At 39.5% G+C, this 14,974-nt stretch overlaps 1 protein-coding gene across 1 annotated transcript; it reads right to left on the reverse strand.

Annotated features, from left to right (window-relative positions):
- Positions 1-10,871: 10,871 nt before the first annotated feature.
- Positions 10,872-14,617, reverse strand: MMP7 (matrix metallopeptidase 7). The gene is made up of 6 exons (XM_056487613.1): positions 14,291-14,617; positions 13,538-13,761; positions 13,283-13,431; positions 12,299-12,424; positions 11,624-11,785; positions 10,872-11,078 (listed from the first exon to the last, which is right to left on the reverse strand). The coding sequence occupies exons 1-6, from the start codon at positions 14,405-14,407 to the stop codon at positions 11,056-11,058; spliced, it is 801 nt and encodes a 266-aa protein (XP_056343588.1). The 5' UTR covers positions 14,408-14,617; the 3' UTR covers positions 10,872-11,055.
- Positions 14,618-14,974: the final 357 nt, after the last annotated feature.

Below are 14,974 nucleotides of genomic sequence, written 5' to 3' on the forward strand. Positions count from 1 at the left end.
TGGTGCAGTTCCACAGGACCTGAGCAGGGCAAGATGGTGATAGTGATAGGATCCACCAGCAGCCCCAGCCAAGGTGATGAGCCTGATCCTGGGAGTCAGTTGGGAGGGAACAGCAGGAGGGGACTTAGAAACAAGGCTATGTCATAAATCTAACGTCATTCCAGGGGACACAATATAAGGCTACAACCTTGTCAGTCTGGAGTCCCTTTAGCAAAACCAGTCTAAATCAGGGTTACTGGGGACAGGCACAGCTCTGCTGCAGCTCAGGCAGGACTGAAGGCTCAGGCAAGTGCTGAAATACAGCTGCTGGGTGACTGAGCAGAGACATGTGCATGAAAATCACAGGTGAGGTTGGTCAGGGCTTGTTATTACCAGTTTAGGCTTGCCAGAGCACTCAGAGCCCTGACAGGAACTGCCTGAAGGCAGTTCTTTCAGAGGTACAATCTGACCTCTTAGAGGGATGTCCTTGATTGGTAAGAGTTGTTCTTATGCTGTTAAGGTAGATGTGTAACTGCTAGGACATTCATATAAGCATTACAAATTAAAGCCTCATGACAGAATTATCAAAAACCTGAACATCCTAAACATAAACATCTCTGATTCATTTTATCCATGAGACATTCAAATAGCTTTGGGAAGATGGTGAAGGTGAAACAAAAAAGGTCCAGCATAGGGTTAACTCACAGGGATGATCAATGAAAAACCAGAAACACTCAGCTGGAAGAAGGAAAGCTATTTTTATTAATTTGTGAAACCTGGTCCTCAGGAAAAACCTTCAAGGGCAAACCTGGGAACCTAAAGTACTGTTTGCAGTCAGTGTTCAAAACTGCAGACTCAGTATTTGATCAGTAAAAGTTTTAAGAGCACTGCAGTTTTCTGTACATTCATCAGCTAGTAACCCACTGTTGTGCCATGGAAGTTCACTTCTATAATCTGTCGTCTCTCCTAGCTGACAAACTTGATAAGCTGTCTTAGTCTCTCAAGGAACATTAATTTAGGTTATAACCAGAGCAGTCACTCCCAGCCTGTACTTAGCTTGATGTCGGCTCTGTACAGAACCCACTTTTAAATTAGTTTTTATTCTCCACCCCAAAATATTTAATTCCAAACATAATAGATGACACCTTGCTTCACATCCCATGTAATTTTTATATTCTTAGATTCCAGAATTAGAACGACACTGCTAGCTTGCAGCAAAGTATTTCAATCAAGAAAAGACAGGAACATGCAACATGTTTTGCTGAAATACTAGCCTTAATCCTTGCTCCTTGGCAATGCAAAAGAGCTTTGTAGAAGGAGAGAGAACACAGCTTGACCAAAGTGTCAATCTTCTTAACCCGAACCATTAGCAAATGTGGGTTTCTTCATGCAAATTTTTTTAAAGTGAGGAATTAAGTTCTAAATTATATTGACATAACCAGGATTAACCATATATTTTTTAAGAATCAGTGCCCACATGAAGAATCAGCACCTTACAGTGTTCATTGTTAAAACTATCCTTTCTTACCAGTCTGTTGGTTTGCCTTTGCATTATTACAATTTCATTAGCTCAGAAGAGCCTCAATCCTAATTCTGGCCTTTGCAGGTCTTGCATGACTACTAGTGTTGCAAGGGGTATTTAAATCTTAGTATTTGTACTGTAGCTGAGATTGGCTTGTGCTCACTGACTTTTTAAATTTTATGTTTTTTTTCTCTTGTGTTTGGGAAAAAGGAGGATCCTAGTGCTCTCTTTTGTTTCCATTACTCATTCATCCATGCTTGTTATGAATATATTGCTGTGTAAATTTTTGTGAAAAAAATGTTCCAGAGACACTAAAAAGGCCTCATTGCAAACCTACTAGAAAATTAATGACATCAAGGGCATTTACTGAAAAAAAAAATCAGAAATGAGACATTATTAGACATTAGACATTATTAGACTATTAGACATTAGAAATTATTTCAAATAGGGACTGAAGAGTTTGCAGAAGACAATTCAGTAAAAACTGTGCTTCCTTTATATTTCTGTTTCTAGTATATTCTGGAAAATAGTACTTGTTCTTTTTCCCCCAGCTGAATATTGTGTTGATGTTGGTGAGGATTTTTACTTTTCATTCCTTGAGCAAACACACAGGTTGAGGAAATGGTAGATATAACAAGAAAAGTTATTAGTTATTATCATAATAACTAATAACAAAGTAATATTAAATGATGATGTTATTTAAAAATAAGTGGGACAATAAGCTTTTGTTGTTCTTGTCAGAGTCCAGAGGAGCTGAATAATACAAATAGGTGCATTTCACTGACAGGGTGGCCAGGTAAACTCTGCTTTGGGATGGATGCTCTTAGTTGAATATGATTAAGTATTTCTGTTACTGCTTCTGGCCTCTATTGGCACTGATCCTAATGACCAAATTAAAATAATCCAAAATCCTGAACCCAGTCTGATTAGGTCTGGTGCAATCGTTAAGCTTGCTTTACAATTGTCAAGTAACAATTACTTAACAATTATTAAGTAAGCTTTTTACTAGCAGCTGTAGTATGTGTCATCTTACAGATTGGCATGCCCTTGCAACTGAAAAGGTAAAAAGCTATTTCAGAGTGTGGTTTGGAAACATGATTGATATTTATCTGACAGATCTTTTCACAACTATCCTTCTATGTTTTATCTTTTTTCTCAACACTTTGAGTGACATGAGGGTGTCACACTTGGCTTTGAAGAACATTATTTTTATGCATTTCTTTTCTATGCATTGGCATTTCTGGGAGAGGTGTGCCTTGAAAAATCATAGCAGAGGGCAAGGAAAGAAAACAACAGATAGTTAGATTCCCAATGTAAGTCTGTGAGCCTCCTCTAGACAGTATTCTCTTCCTATGCATTAATTGTATTGTATTATCTAACTAGCAATCCCTTTTGTTCAAATATTTCCATTATTCTTTTTATTCAAATAAAAATTAAAATAGTTATAGAAAGATAACAAATAAGATTCAACTAAGCAGGAATTAAAAGAGTGCTGTGTTAGCTCTCATGACATAACCTACTGCAGAAACACCTGAATCATAAAAGATTGTCTTACATGCTATGTTAAAACTTCAATTGTACCATGACTTTGGAAAGTTACCAATATATTTTTATAAGATGCCATTATTGTCTTGTTGTCATTGACTTTTATTTATGAGTTTCTGAGAATTGGAAGAGGGTTAAAATCTATATAATGAAATACTGGAGGAAAACTATTTAATTGTTTGATAAAGTCTGTCCTGGATTTCATGGACTGTATGGTTATATTGCAATTAATAAATCCAGAACAGCAGCCATATGTGTGTTCATATTAATGAATCTATAGGGAATTCCATGCCCAGTGAGTGTTTTCTAGAAAAAAAAATGCAAGACAGTGAAATGTTTACCTTTAACATCCTTAGGGGAAAATTTGCAGAGATAGAGAAGAAAACGTCCCAAGTGTGGACTTGAAATGAAATTCCCTGTACTGAGGTCTGCATGGAGCTCATGTGCCATAGGCTAAACTCTGCCTCCTCCCACTGACCCTAAGGCATGGCTCATGGCCCTTGCCACTGCCACCACCAACATTCTGACACTGTGACACAGCCATCTCAGCACTGGGGGAGCCAGGGCTGATGGAAGGTCCAGAAAACTACAAAATTTATTTAAAAAAGACAGCTGCATTAAAACTCCACAGTTAAAGCACTCAAAAATTCCCAAGATGATGTTTTCTCTGCCAAGCCTGGCTTATTCTATCTGAATTTCACTACTATCCCTGTCTCTTATGTTCAGACTGCTCTTTTTCTATTTGAAAAGAATGTTTCTATGAATTTTTGTATGACCAATGCATTGCTCCCTGTCTTATCTAATAATCTCACTTTGCAGCCTTTTTGCTTAATTTAAAAGTGTTTGCTGATTAGTAAGAGATGTAATTGTTTTTCTTTTTAAATACCAAAAAATTCTAGATCAGCTGCAAAGAATTTTTAACTTTTGAATGTATTAATTAAGAGCCCAGCACTCTGTGACAATACATTGCAAGGAAGGCAGCATTGAGCGGTCTACTTCAACTACAGGGTTGCCAAGCTTTGTTCCTTTTCTTCCTAATTTTTAAATTTTAATGTTATTGAGTATCCTGAAATTAGATGGAATTTCTAACAGGTTTCATATGTGTTCTTGTTTGTTCTTATTTCTGTTGAGGAAAAACATTCAAGAAAATGGATCAGTCCTGATGTATAAAACACAGACCAAACTCTTTCTGAACTCAAGAAATACTGCTTGTGATTTAGCAGCTGAAAAATCTGTAAATTATGCTGCCATAGAGTTCCATGCTTTCAGTATTGATCGTCTTTAAATGCTTTTGTCCACTCTAACTGATCCTTTTCCAGTTAGTAATTATGAATTATGTTTTTTAAGCAAAGACTGCAGATGTGTCTGTTGTTGCTATGAAAATGCATGTGAACTAGGTCACTGCTGCAATATGCTGGAATGTGAGTCTTCATTTTCTAAATGTTTTAGATTCCAGAGGATTCTGCTTCTGCTTCTGCTCAAATCTGCCATAATAATAATAAGAAATATTTATAATGGAATAAGTTTGGTCAGGCCATAATTTTGTTTGACAAATTGGGTCACCTTTAAGGGAATTAACAGTTTGTGAGCTGTAAACTCGTTTGGGATTTTGATACACTGCTCATTGTGAGCACCAGGATATTGGCACACATGGGCCAATATTGTAACAATGGCACAAAGCACATTCTCCTGAACCAGTGAGGGTGAAATATCTGACTTTGGTCCTGAACTGAAAAAATGTGCTGCAGGACTCAAGGAGGCAAAAACGAGTATGGCAGGAAACTGTTTTCCATCAGTAACTCTTGGTACTTTGAGACAGCTTTTCCAAATATCTGAGCTTGTCACTCTGATTGCCTGTACATCCATCATCTCTTAATCTCACTTTTTTCATTTAAGTCATTTGCTGACACAAATTCCTGGGAATCCTCTGAGGTTAAATGACAACAGTCCTTCTTGGCAACTAATGGGGGGCTCGAAGGGCTTGAGATAATGACAGATTTAATTGGAATGTGCAAGATTGAATTCATAGCTGTTCTTGCTATTTAGGTATGGATTGACAGGCCACTGTGCTTGCTTACCTGACTGTATATTAGAGCCCAGTGCTCACTGATGGCTGATTTTTACTTTTTCTGCTTGCTGTAGTGTTGTGCTGCTTATCATCTGGTTGCTGAGCCTGAGAACAGCTGTTTGATAACAGCAAGGGAAATGTGCCTGGGCTGGCAGATGGCCTGGGCATCACTGCTGTCTGTATTGCCGTGCTGGACAGGCTGGAGCTCCAGTGGGAACTCGAATTGAAGGGACTGTGACTGTGGATGATTCATTCAAGAGCAGGACACCCTGAAACACCTGTGGCCATGGCCAAGTTCCCAGTAGAGCACATCCTGAAGAGCCTATGGCAGTGATGATGGAAGGGATTGTGGCCCATGCTGAAGCAGGTACACTTCAAAGCATCTGTGGCTGTGAATGGTGTACATCAGCTTGTGAATGCTGAATCTATATCATCTGATACCTGAAATAAGAAATCATATTTCTTATTATCATAAAGTATTCTACTCATTGCTAAATTAAAATCATATCTTTTTGCATCAGGACTGGATGATCACCTAAAGGTTTGGAAAATTATTTCAAGGAGAATGCGTAATGGTTTAGTTAGAATCAATCCTCATTCCTATTTCTGACAATGAAGGTAGGAATAAAGAAAATAACCAGAGAGAAAAAGTTAAAACAATTCTTCAGCTCATTATGGCTCTTTCTCACCTCTTCTGCTGCTCTTTCCATCCATATTTGGAACCTCTAGAAAATATTAGAAGAACTTTGAGGCAAAAATGTCTCTGCTAAGCCAAATTACCAACAACAGCACCATTATTATATACTTTTCTACTTCAAAGCAATGTAAGTTCATAGTGCATATTCCCCCAAATATTCAATAATAGAGCAGCATTTGGAGCATTAAAGGAACACTAGGAAGTCTCTTAGAGATTTTTACAATATTTTTCCCTTTCATCCTTAACTACTGTGAGTTGTTGTAACCATCATGAGAAATGAGAAAGGCTCTGCTATGCATAAATACTATGATTATAAAGAGAGTGATTTCCTTCAAGGAAAGATGAGACAGTACTGATTCAGGCTGTTCCTGATCCTGTATCCAATCACTAATGACAAGAACATTGTTTTTGATTTTTTGCAAATCTCATTTTTGTAATAAAAAAATTGCTTTTATATTGGGGAACCATTCATTTCAGAGTACTGGTTGAACTCGGAGTGAAGTAATTGTCAAAAGTATTATTCAATTCAGGAGCACAACTGTGACACTGTCCTGTTATTGAAAATAAAAGATATTTAACATTAGAGATTCAATTTTACCTTTGGAATTTTTGCACAAATAGCAGTTAATGGAATGGCATTCCCATGCTCTGGGTATTCCTGTGAGTATGCTTACACATACTGTATTCTGTAACTCATGCCTGAACTGTGTCTATTGGTGTTGAATGCAAACTGTTTTTTTGTCTCCACCTTACTTTGCTCCTAGATATCTCTGCTTTGAGGCAAGAACTCATCTAGAGAAAGCCGACAGTAGTAACACAGATCCCTTTCAGCTTCATTATAGCCTTTAGAACAGGGTGGTGTGCCTTGCTGGTGGGACAGTGATTCTGAAAAGAACTTGAAATCTTGGTAGATAAGCAGATCCACACGATCTTCTAATGGGAAACAGTCACTAAAATGTTAGATGCAATCCTGAGCCACATTTGCCACCATACCCTCATGTTAGAAGCTTTTAGGCTACATAAATATGTCTAAACGTTCCTAATTCCATTTATGAATTTGAGTCACCACAGTCATTGAATACACTGTGCTGATGAATTCCACAACTGAATTGCTTGCTATGTAGAAATGTACATTCTTCTTCCTTCAAAATCTTCCACAACATTTAATTTGGAGTGTGTTGCTTTTTGAGATGCAAGAAATACTGACTCTCTAACTGCACACAGTACAGCAGCTCTGTCAGATCATTTCATATGGAGAAGTAGAAGACCTCTAATGTTTTCTGTCTTCCTGATGTGGATAGACTTCCATATTTTTCTGTATACCTGAGCAGCCTGCTAATTCTCTCTATGATTCTTGTTTTATTGTCTGTAAACTTTATTTTTAGGGCTGACAGAAAACGGTAACAATTTTCACCCCTTATTTTTCCTCAGCCTTCTCCAACAAACAGTGATTATCCCTATCTCTCTGGCTTGTAGTGGTTCCTGCTGTAAAAATAGCCAAAAGAGATAATATTTTCTCTAGTCATTTGCCAATATTTTTACTCTAATAGATAAACCAAAAATAATTCCATTGATGTCAATGGAGCTACTTCCATTGTGGAAATGGCATTGCTGAAATAGTGTATTGCTGAAACTGAAAACACCATAATGATGCCATTAAGAGCATCCTGTTTGAGGCAGGTTTTGTTGAAGATATAATTTTATAATACAAAAAAGAAAAAGGCATCTTAAAATTCTTTAAATTTGAAGATTAAAGATTTGGGATTATGTTTGCAATTAACACTGTGAAGAAGAAATCAAGAGGACATTACTGGGACAACATACTTACACTTTTGCACCTCATCAAGTCATTCTCATCACATATCTGTGAACTTCTTATGTGTGACAGCTATAATATGCATTGCTAATTGCTGCTGGTATCATTAATTTTATTTTTCTGAGATCTTATTCCCTCTTGTTAATACCAGGTATAGCAGGTATTGATTTTGGCCTCCCAGAATACCACTCTGTGTTGGTGGAATGGGCTAAGGGTACCTAAATGACTGGGTGAGTCCCCATAATAGCTTTTCTAGATAGTACAGGAGTAGAGATTATCCTTTACATGTGCATGGTCAAAGGACCCACCAGAAAAGTTAACACATTTGACAATTCATTTGTTGCTTATTGTACTATCTGGAACAGCAAAGATGCATTTAAATACACTTTTATTTAAAAGATCAGTAGTAAAAGCAAGCAAAAATTAAAATCCCCAACAACCCAAAATATGCTGTGGTTACCCATGTCTTCTTTGGTATGGAAAAAGAGGGACAAGATGCTATGTGAGTAACATCAGGTACCTAGATGTGCGTTAGAGAGTGTGTGAAAACTGACACAGAACACAGCGGGATGAAGTGAGGAGGGAAGAGGCAGGAGCCTGTTTGCTGAATTTCTGCTGTCCCTGACTTCCCGCAGGGATGGTACGTGCGGCAGTACCTGCCCAGCTGCGCGCTCGCAGACATGACACGCTTTACAGCAGTTTGCCGAGCTGTGCCGCTAGATGGAGGCAAGCACTGCACGGCTCACACCTGCCCAGCAGGGCTGGGCGTGCCAGCGGCAGCAGGCTTCCAAATGAGAGGTACCGGATGGGGATGGAAACGCACCAGCAGCTCGACAAGAAGTAAAATGCTGCTGGCAGCCTCATCAGTAGTACCTTTGCCCTCTGGGGACAAAATTCCTGGCTTCTATGGTTTTTTTTCACTTTCTCTGGAGATGATAACTTGGTGCTCCTGCCTCTCTTGGGGTGTATCCTTCAAGACACAAGGGTGCCTCATTGCCACCTGTGCTGGCCCTACTGCAGGTCAGCCATCTCATGTGGCCACAGGAAGCCGTCTCCCAGATATGTCCCATTGTCAGGACAGTATTCCTAGGAATACACAGCTGGGTTTGATACAATTTGTCTCAGTTCATAACAACATTAATTGTACACTAGAAAACAAATCTGCTACTTTAAGCCAAGTATTTGTTCTCCTGGCTTTATTTGTCACAGTGACTCCTCCAGCACTGTACATGAATTGTTCTGGCCTTAGGAGTGTTTTTTTCTGCATGGTCCTTCCTCTGATAAAGCCTGTCTTCTATGGCTGTTTTCTCTTTATGAGGCATTAGCAAGTGGCTTGAGCTTGATAAAGAGCATGGTGTGTCTCTGTTTTGTGCTTTGTTCCCTGTGGGGACTTTGGCCAAGGGAGCAGGGGGTACTTTCTGTCAAGATTGCATCTTTCCAGGACCCCCCAGGTCAACCCAAGTAGATTGAGCATCCCCATAGACCATAAAGCCCTCCTTCACAGCCTTTAATACAGATTGGATCTGACCCTCCATTCTGGGACTTCAATTTTTTTCTCATACCTCAAGATACCTGTGCCCTCAGAATAATATCCACTTAGCAGCAGCTACTTCATCTTTGAGCTTTGTGTGTAAGAAATGCCTGGTGGCATTTGGTGGGAGCATTTTCAAACTAATGTTGATGTTGCACTGATGTTTTGGTTGTTGCTCAGCAGCCTTTATATTAAGTAAATGTAATTTCCAGCTTCTCACACTACCCCACCAGTGAGAAGGAGGTGGGGTATAAGAAGCTAGAAGGGGGCACAGCTGGGACCCAATGTGGCCAGAGAGATTTTCCATACCACAGGATGTCATATTTAATATGGAAACTGGAGGGAATGATGGCCAGAGGCTTCTGCTTTGGCACTGCCTGGGCATTGATCTGTGGGTGGTGAGCAATTGCATTGTTCATAATTTGCTTTGTATATTCCCTTTCTCCTTCTCCTTCTCCTTCTCTTCTCCTTCTCCTTCTCCTTCTCCTTCTCCTTCTCCTTCTCCTTCTCCTTCTCCTTCTCCTTCTCCTTCTCCTTCTCCTTCTCCTTCTCCTTCTCCTTCTCCTTCTCCTTCTCCTTCTCCTTCTCCTTCTCCTTCTCCTTCTCCTTCCCTCCTTCTCCTTCTCGTCCTCCTCCTCCTCCTCCTCCCCTCCTCCTCCTCCTCCTCCTTCTCTTCTCCTTCCTTTTCCTCTTCTTTTCTTCTACTTTGTTTTACTTTCTTCTTCATGTTTGTTATTTGTTATTTCTCCTTTCTTTTCTGTCTTATTGAACTGCCTTTGTCTCCACCCATGTATTTTACTATTTTTTTTTTTGCATTTCTCTCCCCCATCCCACTGAGGGGGGCAGAGTGAATGTGGTGTTTGGTTACCTGTCAGGTTAAACGGTGTCAGTCCTTTTTGGCACCCAACACAAGGCAGGAAGGGTTGAGATAACAACAGATCTGACCAGAGCATGTTAAACCAAATTTGTTGTAAGCATCCACTGTATTAATAATTAATTTATTAATAATTAACAATTAGTTTAACTGGTCACAATATTGATTTATTTGCTCTCAGAGTTGTTGGATGTTCTCTGAGTGGCATTGTGTAAGCAGCTCATTCCCTGCTGTGCTGTGTCACCTCTGGGGGCTGGGTTAAGGCCGTTCCTTGTACTGGGTGACACTGGCTTAGGAGATGGCAAAGATGCTGGGCAGGACACTGAGCTGGTGTTTGTGCTCCACATCTCTGTGAGCAGGGAGCCATCTGTCGGGAACTACTAATAAATACACCTCCTACCTTGCTAATTTTGAAGATTTTGAATATCCTTGGGAGAACCCCTGTGATTTTTGAGTTTGAATATCACAAAGCACAATGGGAATCCCAGTCTACTACTTCTCAAAGCTGCTTCTCTGGAAAGCCAGGAAGGACGTGATGATGAAAAGCTTTTCCCTTTGGGAAAACGTCACAGCCCATACCGAAGGAAACACTGTGAAGAATTCCTCTATATGTGAGCTGTATGGGGGAGTCAATACTGTGAAGTGGCAGGGCATGCATGGGACTGGAAAGCAAGCCAGGAACAGGGTTTGTTCTTACATCAGTAAATGCACATGGGCTCTTTAGGTGCCTATAAACCTATTCACAAAAATACTTGTCTGACTGTCTATCGTGTATGCAGGAGTAACTTAATCCATCAGTGAAATGCCAGAGGAAAAAAAGAAAACCTTAAAAAGCAGAGTATACTTTTTTATTTTTATTGTTGTTAGGTGAAATTTTGTAAAGTGCAAATAAATCAATATAAAAATTCAGGGAGAGAAAGTGCAGCTCAGGAGTTTACCATCTTAATTAGTCAGAGGATTAAAATTTTTTGGAATACCAAAACAATTATATGTGAATTCTTTGACCTTCATTAAGCACTTTCTTCAAGAGTTTGATGACTTCTTCCCTGTGGAAAAGAAGCACAAAACATAGACACCCTATTTAAAATTGATAATGTAGACAACTGTATTTTATTCCTAGTGTTCTTCTAGCATGCCCTGAGTGAGGCAGTGCCTAAAGAAAAACAGACCTGACAAATTTTGTCCAGTGGGTTCATTTCTAGTTATGTTCCCTTGTTGCTGAGGAGTTTCTGCCTTTACTGAACTTGGTGAGTGGCACAGTACCTCTCCATTCCTTCTAGTAGCACCACTCACTGAAACAGCCCATTTGCAGAGCAAGGGCCACAGGGTTTGCTTGGCAGAATGCAGGTGTGTGGGAGGACAGAGCAGCAGCCATGCACTGCTGCTTGGCCACCTCCTGGTTGCAGTGGGAACAGGCTGCAGAGGGAGTACAGTGAATGGACAGAGTACGCCGGAGTTTGTTTCTCCCAAGTTTGTTAATTTTCTTTCTTTTTGGTAATAAATGAGGCCCTTGCAATCAGGGCAATCAGGGAGAATGAAACCTGTACCCTAGAAGGTTTTGTCTTGAAAACCAAATTTCATAATGGTTTACCATATAAATTCTGAATTCTTCGCCTGTCGTCTGCTGGAAGTCTAAAGGTTTGTGGGTTCTGATATGAGTAGATAGGGTACATCAGAGCTCCTTGAACATCTGAATGACCAAGTCCCAAAGAATGGCCAAATTCATGAGCAGCAACAAGGAACAAATTGATATCTGCAACATAGAAGTACATAAATGTATGTTAAAGGTATGGCATTTATTTTTGAAATACAACTAATTGAAATAGCAGCAGAATTTGTATATTTCAATTCATTTTGGAATGAAACTTCAGGCTTTTGATCCATTATTGTTGAGCTTTCTTATATAATTGTAATATTTTATAAAAAGAGTAATAATTCCTTGTGTATGCATCTAGAGACCCTGAGTCTCTTTTGGACTCTGCTTTTGGTCAACCTCATTCCTAGAAGGAAGATAATTTACCTTTTCACAACTTATGTAGAAAACAGAGGCTCATAGTCCTTGATTAGCCTGCAGAAAGTGCTTTAAAATACAGGGATTATGTAGTTGTTCATGGCAATGAAGCACAAGCACTTAAAAAAGTAGTTGAAAAGAATAGAAATGTTAGTACTGAAGAATGGAGAGTAATTGAAAGCATTTCCTGTGGCTGTGTTCTTTCAATATGTACAATGCTTGCCTTTCCCTTTCATAGACACATGTGAGCTTTACCTTGATTGATCTCTGACCATTTTTCATCCTCATCAAAATGAGCATCTCCACCACGCCCTTGTCCTGGATCAAATGCATGGGCCAGCGTGCCACCTTTTCCATCAAAAGGATATCCATCACCATGCTCTGCATTTAAAATAAACCAGTGTCATCAGATGAAATCAGTGGTCTTATTTGAATTCAGCAAATTGAAGCATGCTGTTGGTTTGTGCTAGTTTTACTGGTTGCCAGTCCTTAAAAAAAAAAAATCTTACAATGGCAGCAAGATTGTGAAAATGAGAAGTGAGGCTTAGGGAGCCACTCTCCAAATTCATGACTTAAGTCTGAATCTGCATGTTTCAGTTTACACACCAAGCACAAGTTCAAGGTAGGGCTACATCCATAGACTATTCCAGATCACAGATGGACTTCTGAAGTGACTTCTGCTCATCCCCACTTGCCACGCTTCGGCTGCACCTTGGTGCAATCTTGGGGTGCAACATACAATTCCTTCTGGAAGCAAATCAACCAGAAGACACTTTCTATGGCCAAACATAAAGCATCCCAGCTGCCAAAGGGTGTCTATTCTGGGAACTAGATTAGATCTAAGTCTAAGTAAACCTGCCTTAACCTGCTTGAATCCAGCCTGTTGGAGGTTGGATCTTCAGAACCTGTTGATTTGCTCTGCAGAGCTCTTCCCTGTAGTTTGCACTTTTTATCAAGTCAAAAAGAGCTTTCAACATCTAAATTTAAGGGTCCTGTTCTGGAGCTGAATTGTCCCTTCATTTCACAGCTGTGACTCTGAAAGGATTTTTCTAACAGTTTTATATGAATAAAACTGAATCATGACATACAAATTTGGTGAGACGATATAAAAAGACAAAAATTATGCAGACTTCAATTGAATTCCAAACTCTTTCTTCTTTCTTAAAGCTATGACTATAAAAATGCATACTCTGAGTAAAATGTGAACCATTGTATTGTAAAAATAACAGGCATTCTCACCACCACTTGCAAATATAATCTCAATGTCTGCCTGTCTCAGGTAGACTCTTCGGAACTGCAGTGGAGTCACATCACTCCATACCATCAAGGCCCTTTTAATTGCATCATCTACTTTCCTTCTGGGTAGGTCAGAGGTATATCTGAGAATCCTGCCAGCAAAGAAAAGCAGGTTAATATTGTTTAGGCTGTGAAGGAAACCCACCTAGTCAAATACAAAGCAATCTCCTTCCCCATAAAACCTGAAACATCACTTACTTGTAAGTTAATAACCTCTTTTCCCATTTTGGAGGTCCAGAAGATGTTTCGTATTCTGATACATCGGGCATACCACATCTGGGCATTGACAGTATTTTTTCTGTTTCTGAGTCTAATTTTCCAGTCACAGTCAAGTGGAAAAACTTCTGCATTTTTTTAATCCTTTCTTCTATGCTTAGATTTTGTGCTTTTGTAAATGTTGGAAAGAATTTATCAAGATAGCCCTAGAAGAAGAGAGGGAAAATAAAAATTAATACATATATCTGTGATATTTTGGTAATTGCATTTTACATTTAGTTGTATTGTTTCATCATTCTGCATCATCCGTGTTTAGTTTTAGTTGTGTCTTTCCACCTCAATTTACCAAATTCTGCTCTCTCAGTAGTATAGATCAGAATATATAAAAAGAATTGTAACAGCAATGAAACATTGTAAGTAAGAAATCCTTTAAAGTTATCACAATTTACCAACATTCAAATCCACAGCCTTCTAACACAGTACATGTAAAAATTTCTGACTTATTTTTAAAATTACATGCTCCCCTTTATTTACCAGGAACTTGGACTCTTTTTAAAGTTAGTCTTAGGAAGTTTAGGCTAGTCAGCAAGTCTGTAGTGTTGTGCATCACGTCTGCAAAAACTGTTGTTGTAATGTAAGACAAGGTTAATATAAACAGATAGGAAAGGAATGTAGAAGCTGAATCAAAAATCAGATTATTCATAATGTAGCTGTGTTTTCTTCCATGTAACGTACCTTTACTATCTCAGGGTCTATGCTGCTCCATGGCTGTGGTCTCACTTGTAGTGGAAAAGCAGGAGTCTCAGGTAGGAAGATGACAGCACAGAGCAGGAGGTAGTGCACGGTGCCCATCCTGATGAGCAGCCTTGCTGCAGCAGAAAGGGTTTGACTTTCTGTCTCTCAAGACCAGAGCTAAACCCCCTTATATAGATCCTGATGGCTCCAAGCAGCAATTACACGTGACTCACTTTTTGGTGGTGTTAATGTCATCACTGCTCTAAGAAGTAAATGAAGGCATGTTAAACAAATCTTTCCTGTAACTTCCCTGTTGATGTCACGTCACAGGTAGCAGCCAGCTTTGTCTCGCTCTTTTCATATTATTCCACTAGTGAAACCACAGGTCACAGGGAAGTTCACTTTCTGTAGCTTTATCGGTACAGTTACTGTGTAATCACTTCACAGGGCGCTTTTCCCATGTTCCTTATACAAAAAGGCATTTTGCAAGATCCCTTTGGCTGCCTGCCTGTGTCAGGAGGAGAGGCAGAGAGGAGATGGGTGCGAGCACTGTCTCACTGAAACCACTGCCATTGCACAGAGAGCAGGAGCAGCACTGCCAGCTCAGGAACTTGCAGAGGTTTCTGCAGCTTTTACAGAGATCAGGAGACAGCTCTTTGAAAGTGCCCTCTAGAGCTAGGAGGT

The sequence above is a fragment of the Oenanthe melanoleuca genome, chromosome 1 (assembly GCF_029582105.1).
Source record: "Oenanthe melanoleuca isolate GR-GAL-2019-014 chromosome 1, OMel1.0, whole genome shotgun sequence".
Classification (NCBI taxonomy): domain Eukaryota; kingdom Metazoa; phylum Chordata; class Aves; order Passeriformes; family Muscicapidae; genus Oenanthe; species Oenanthe melanoleuca.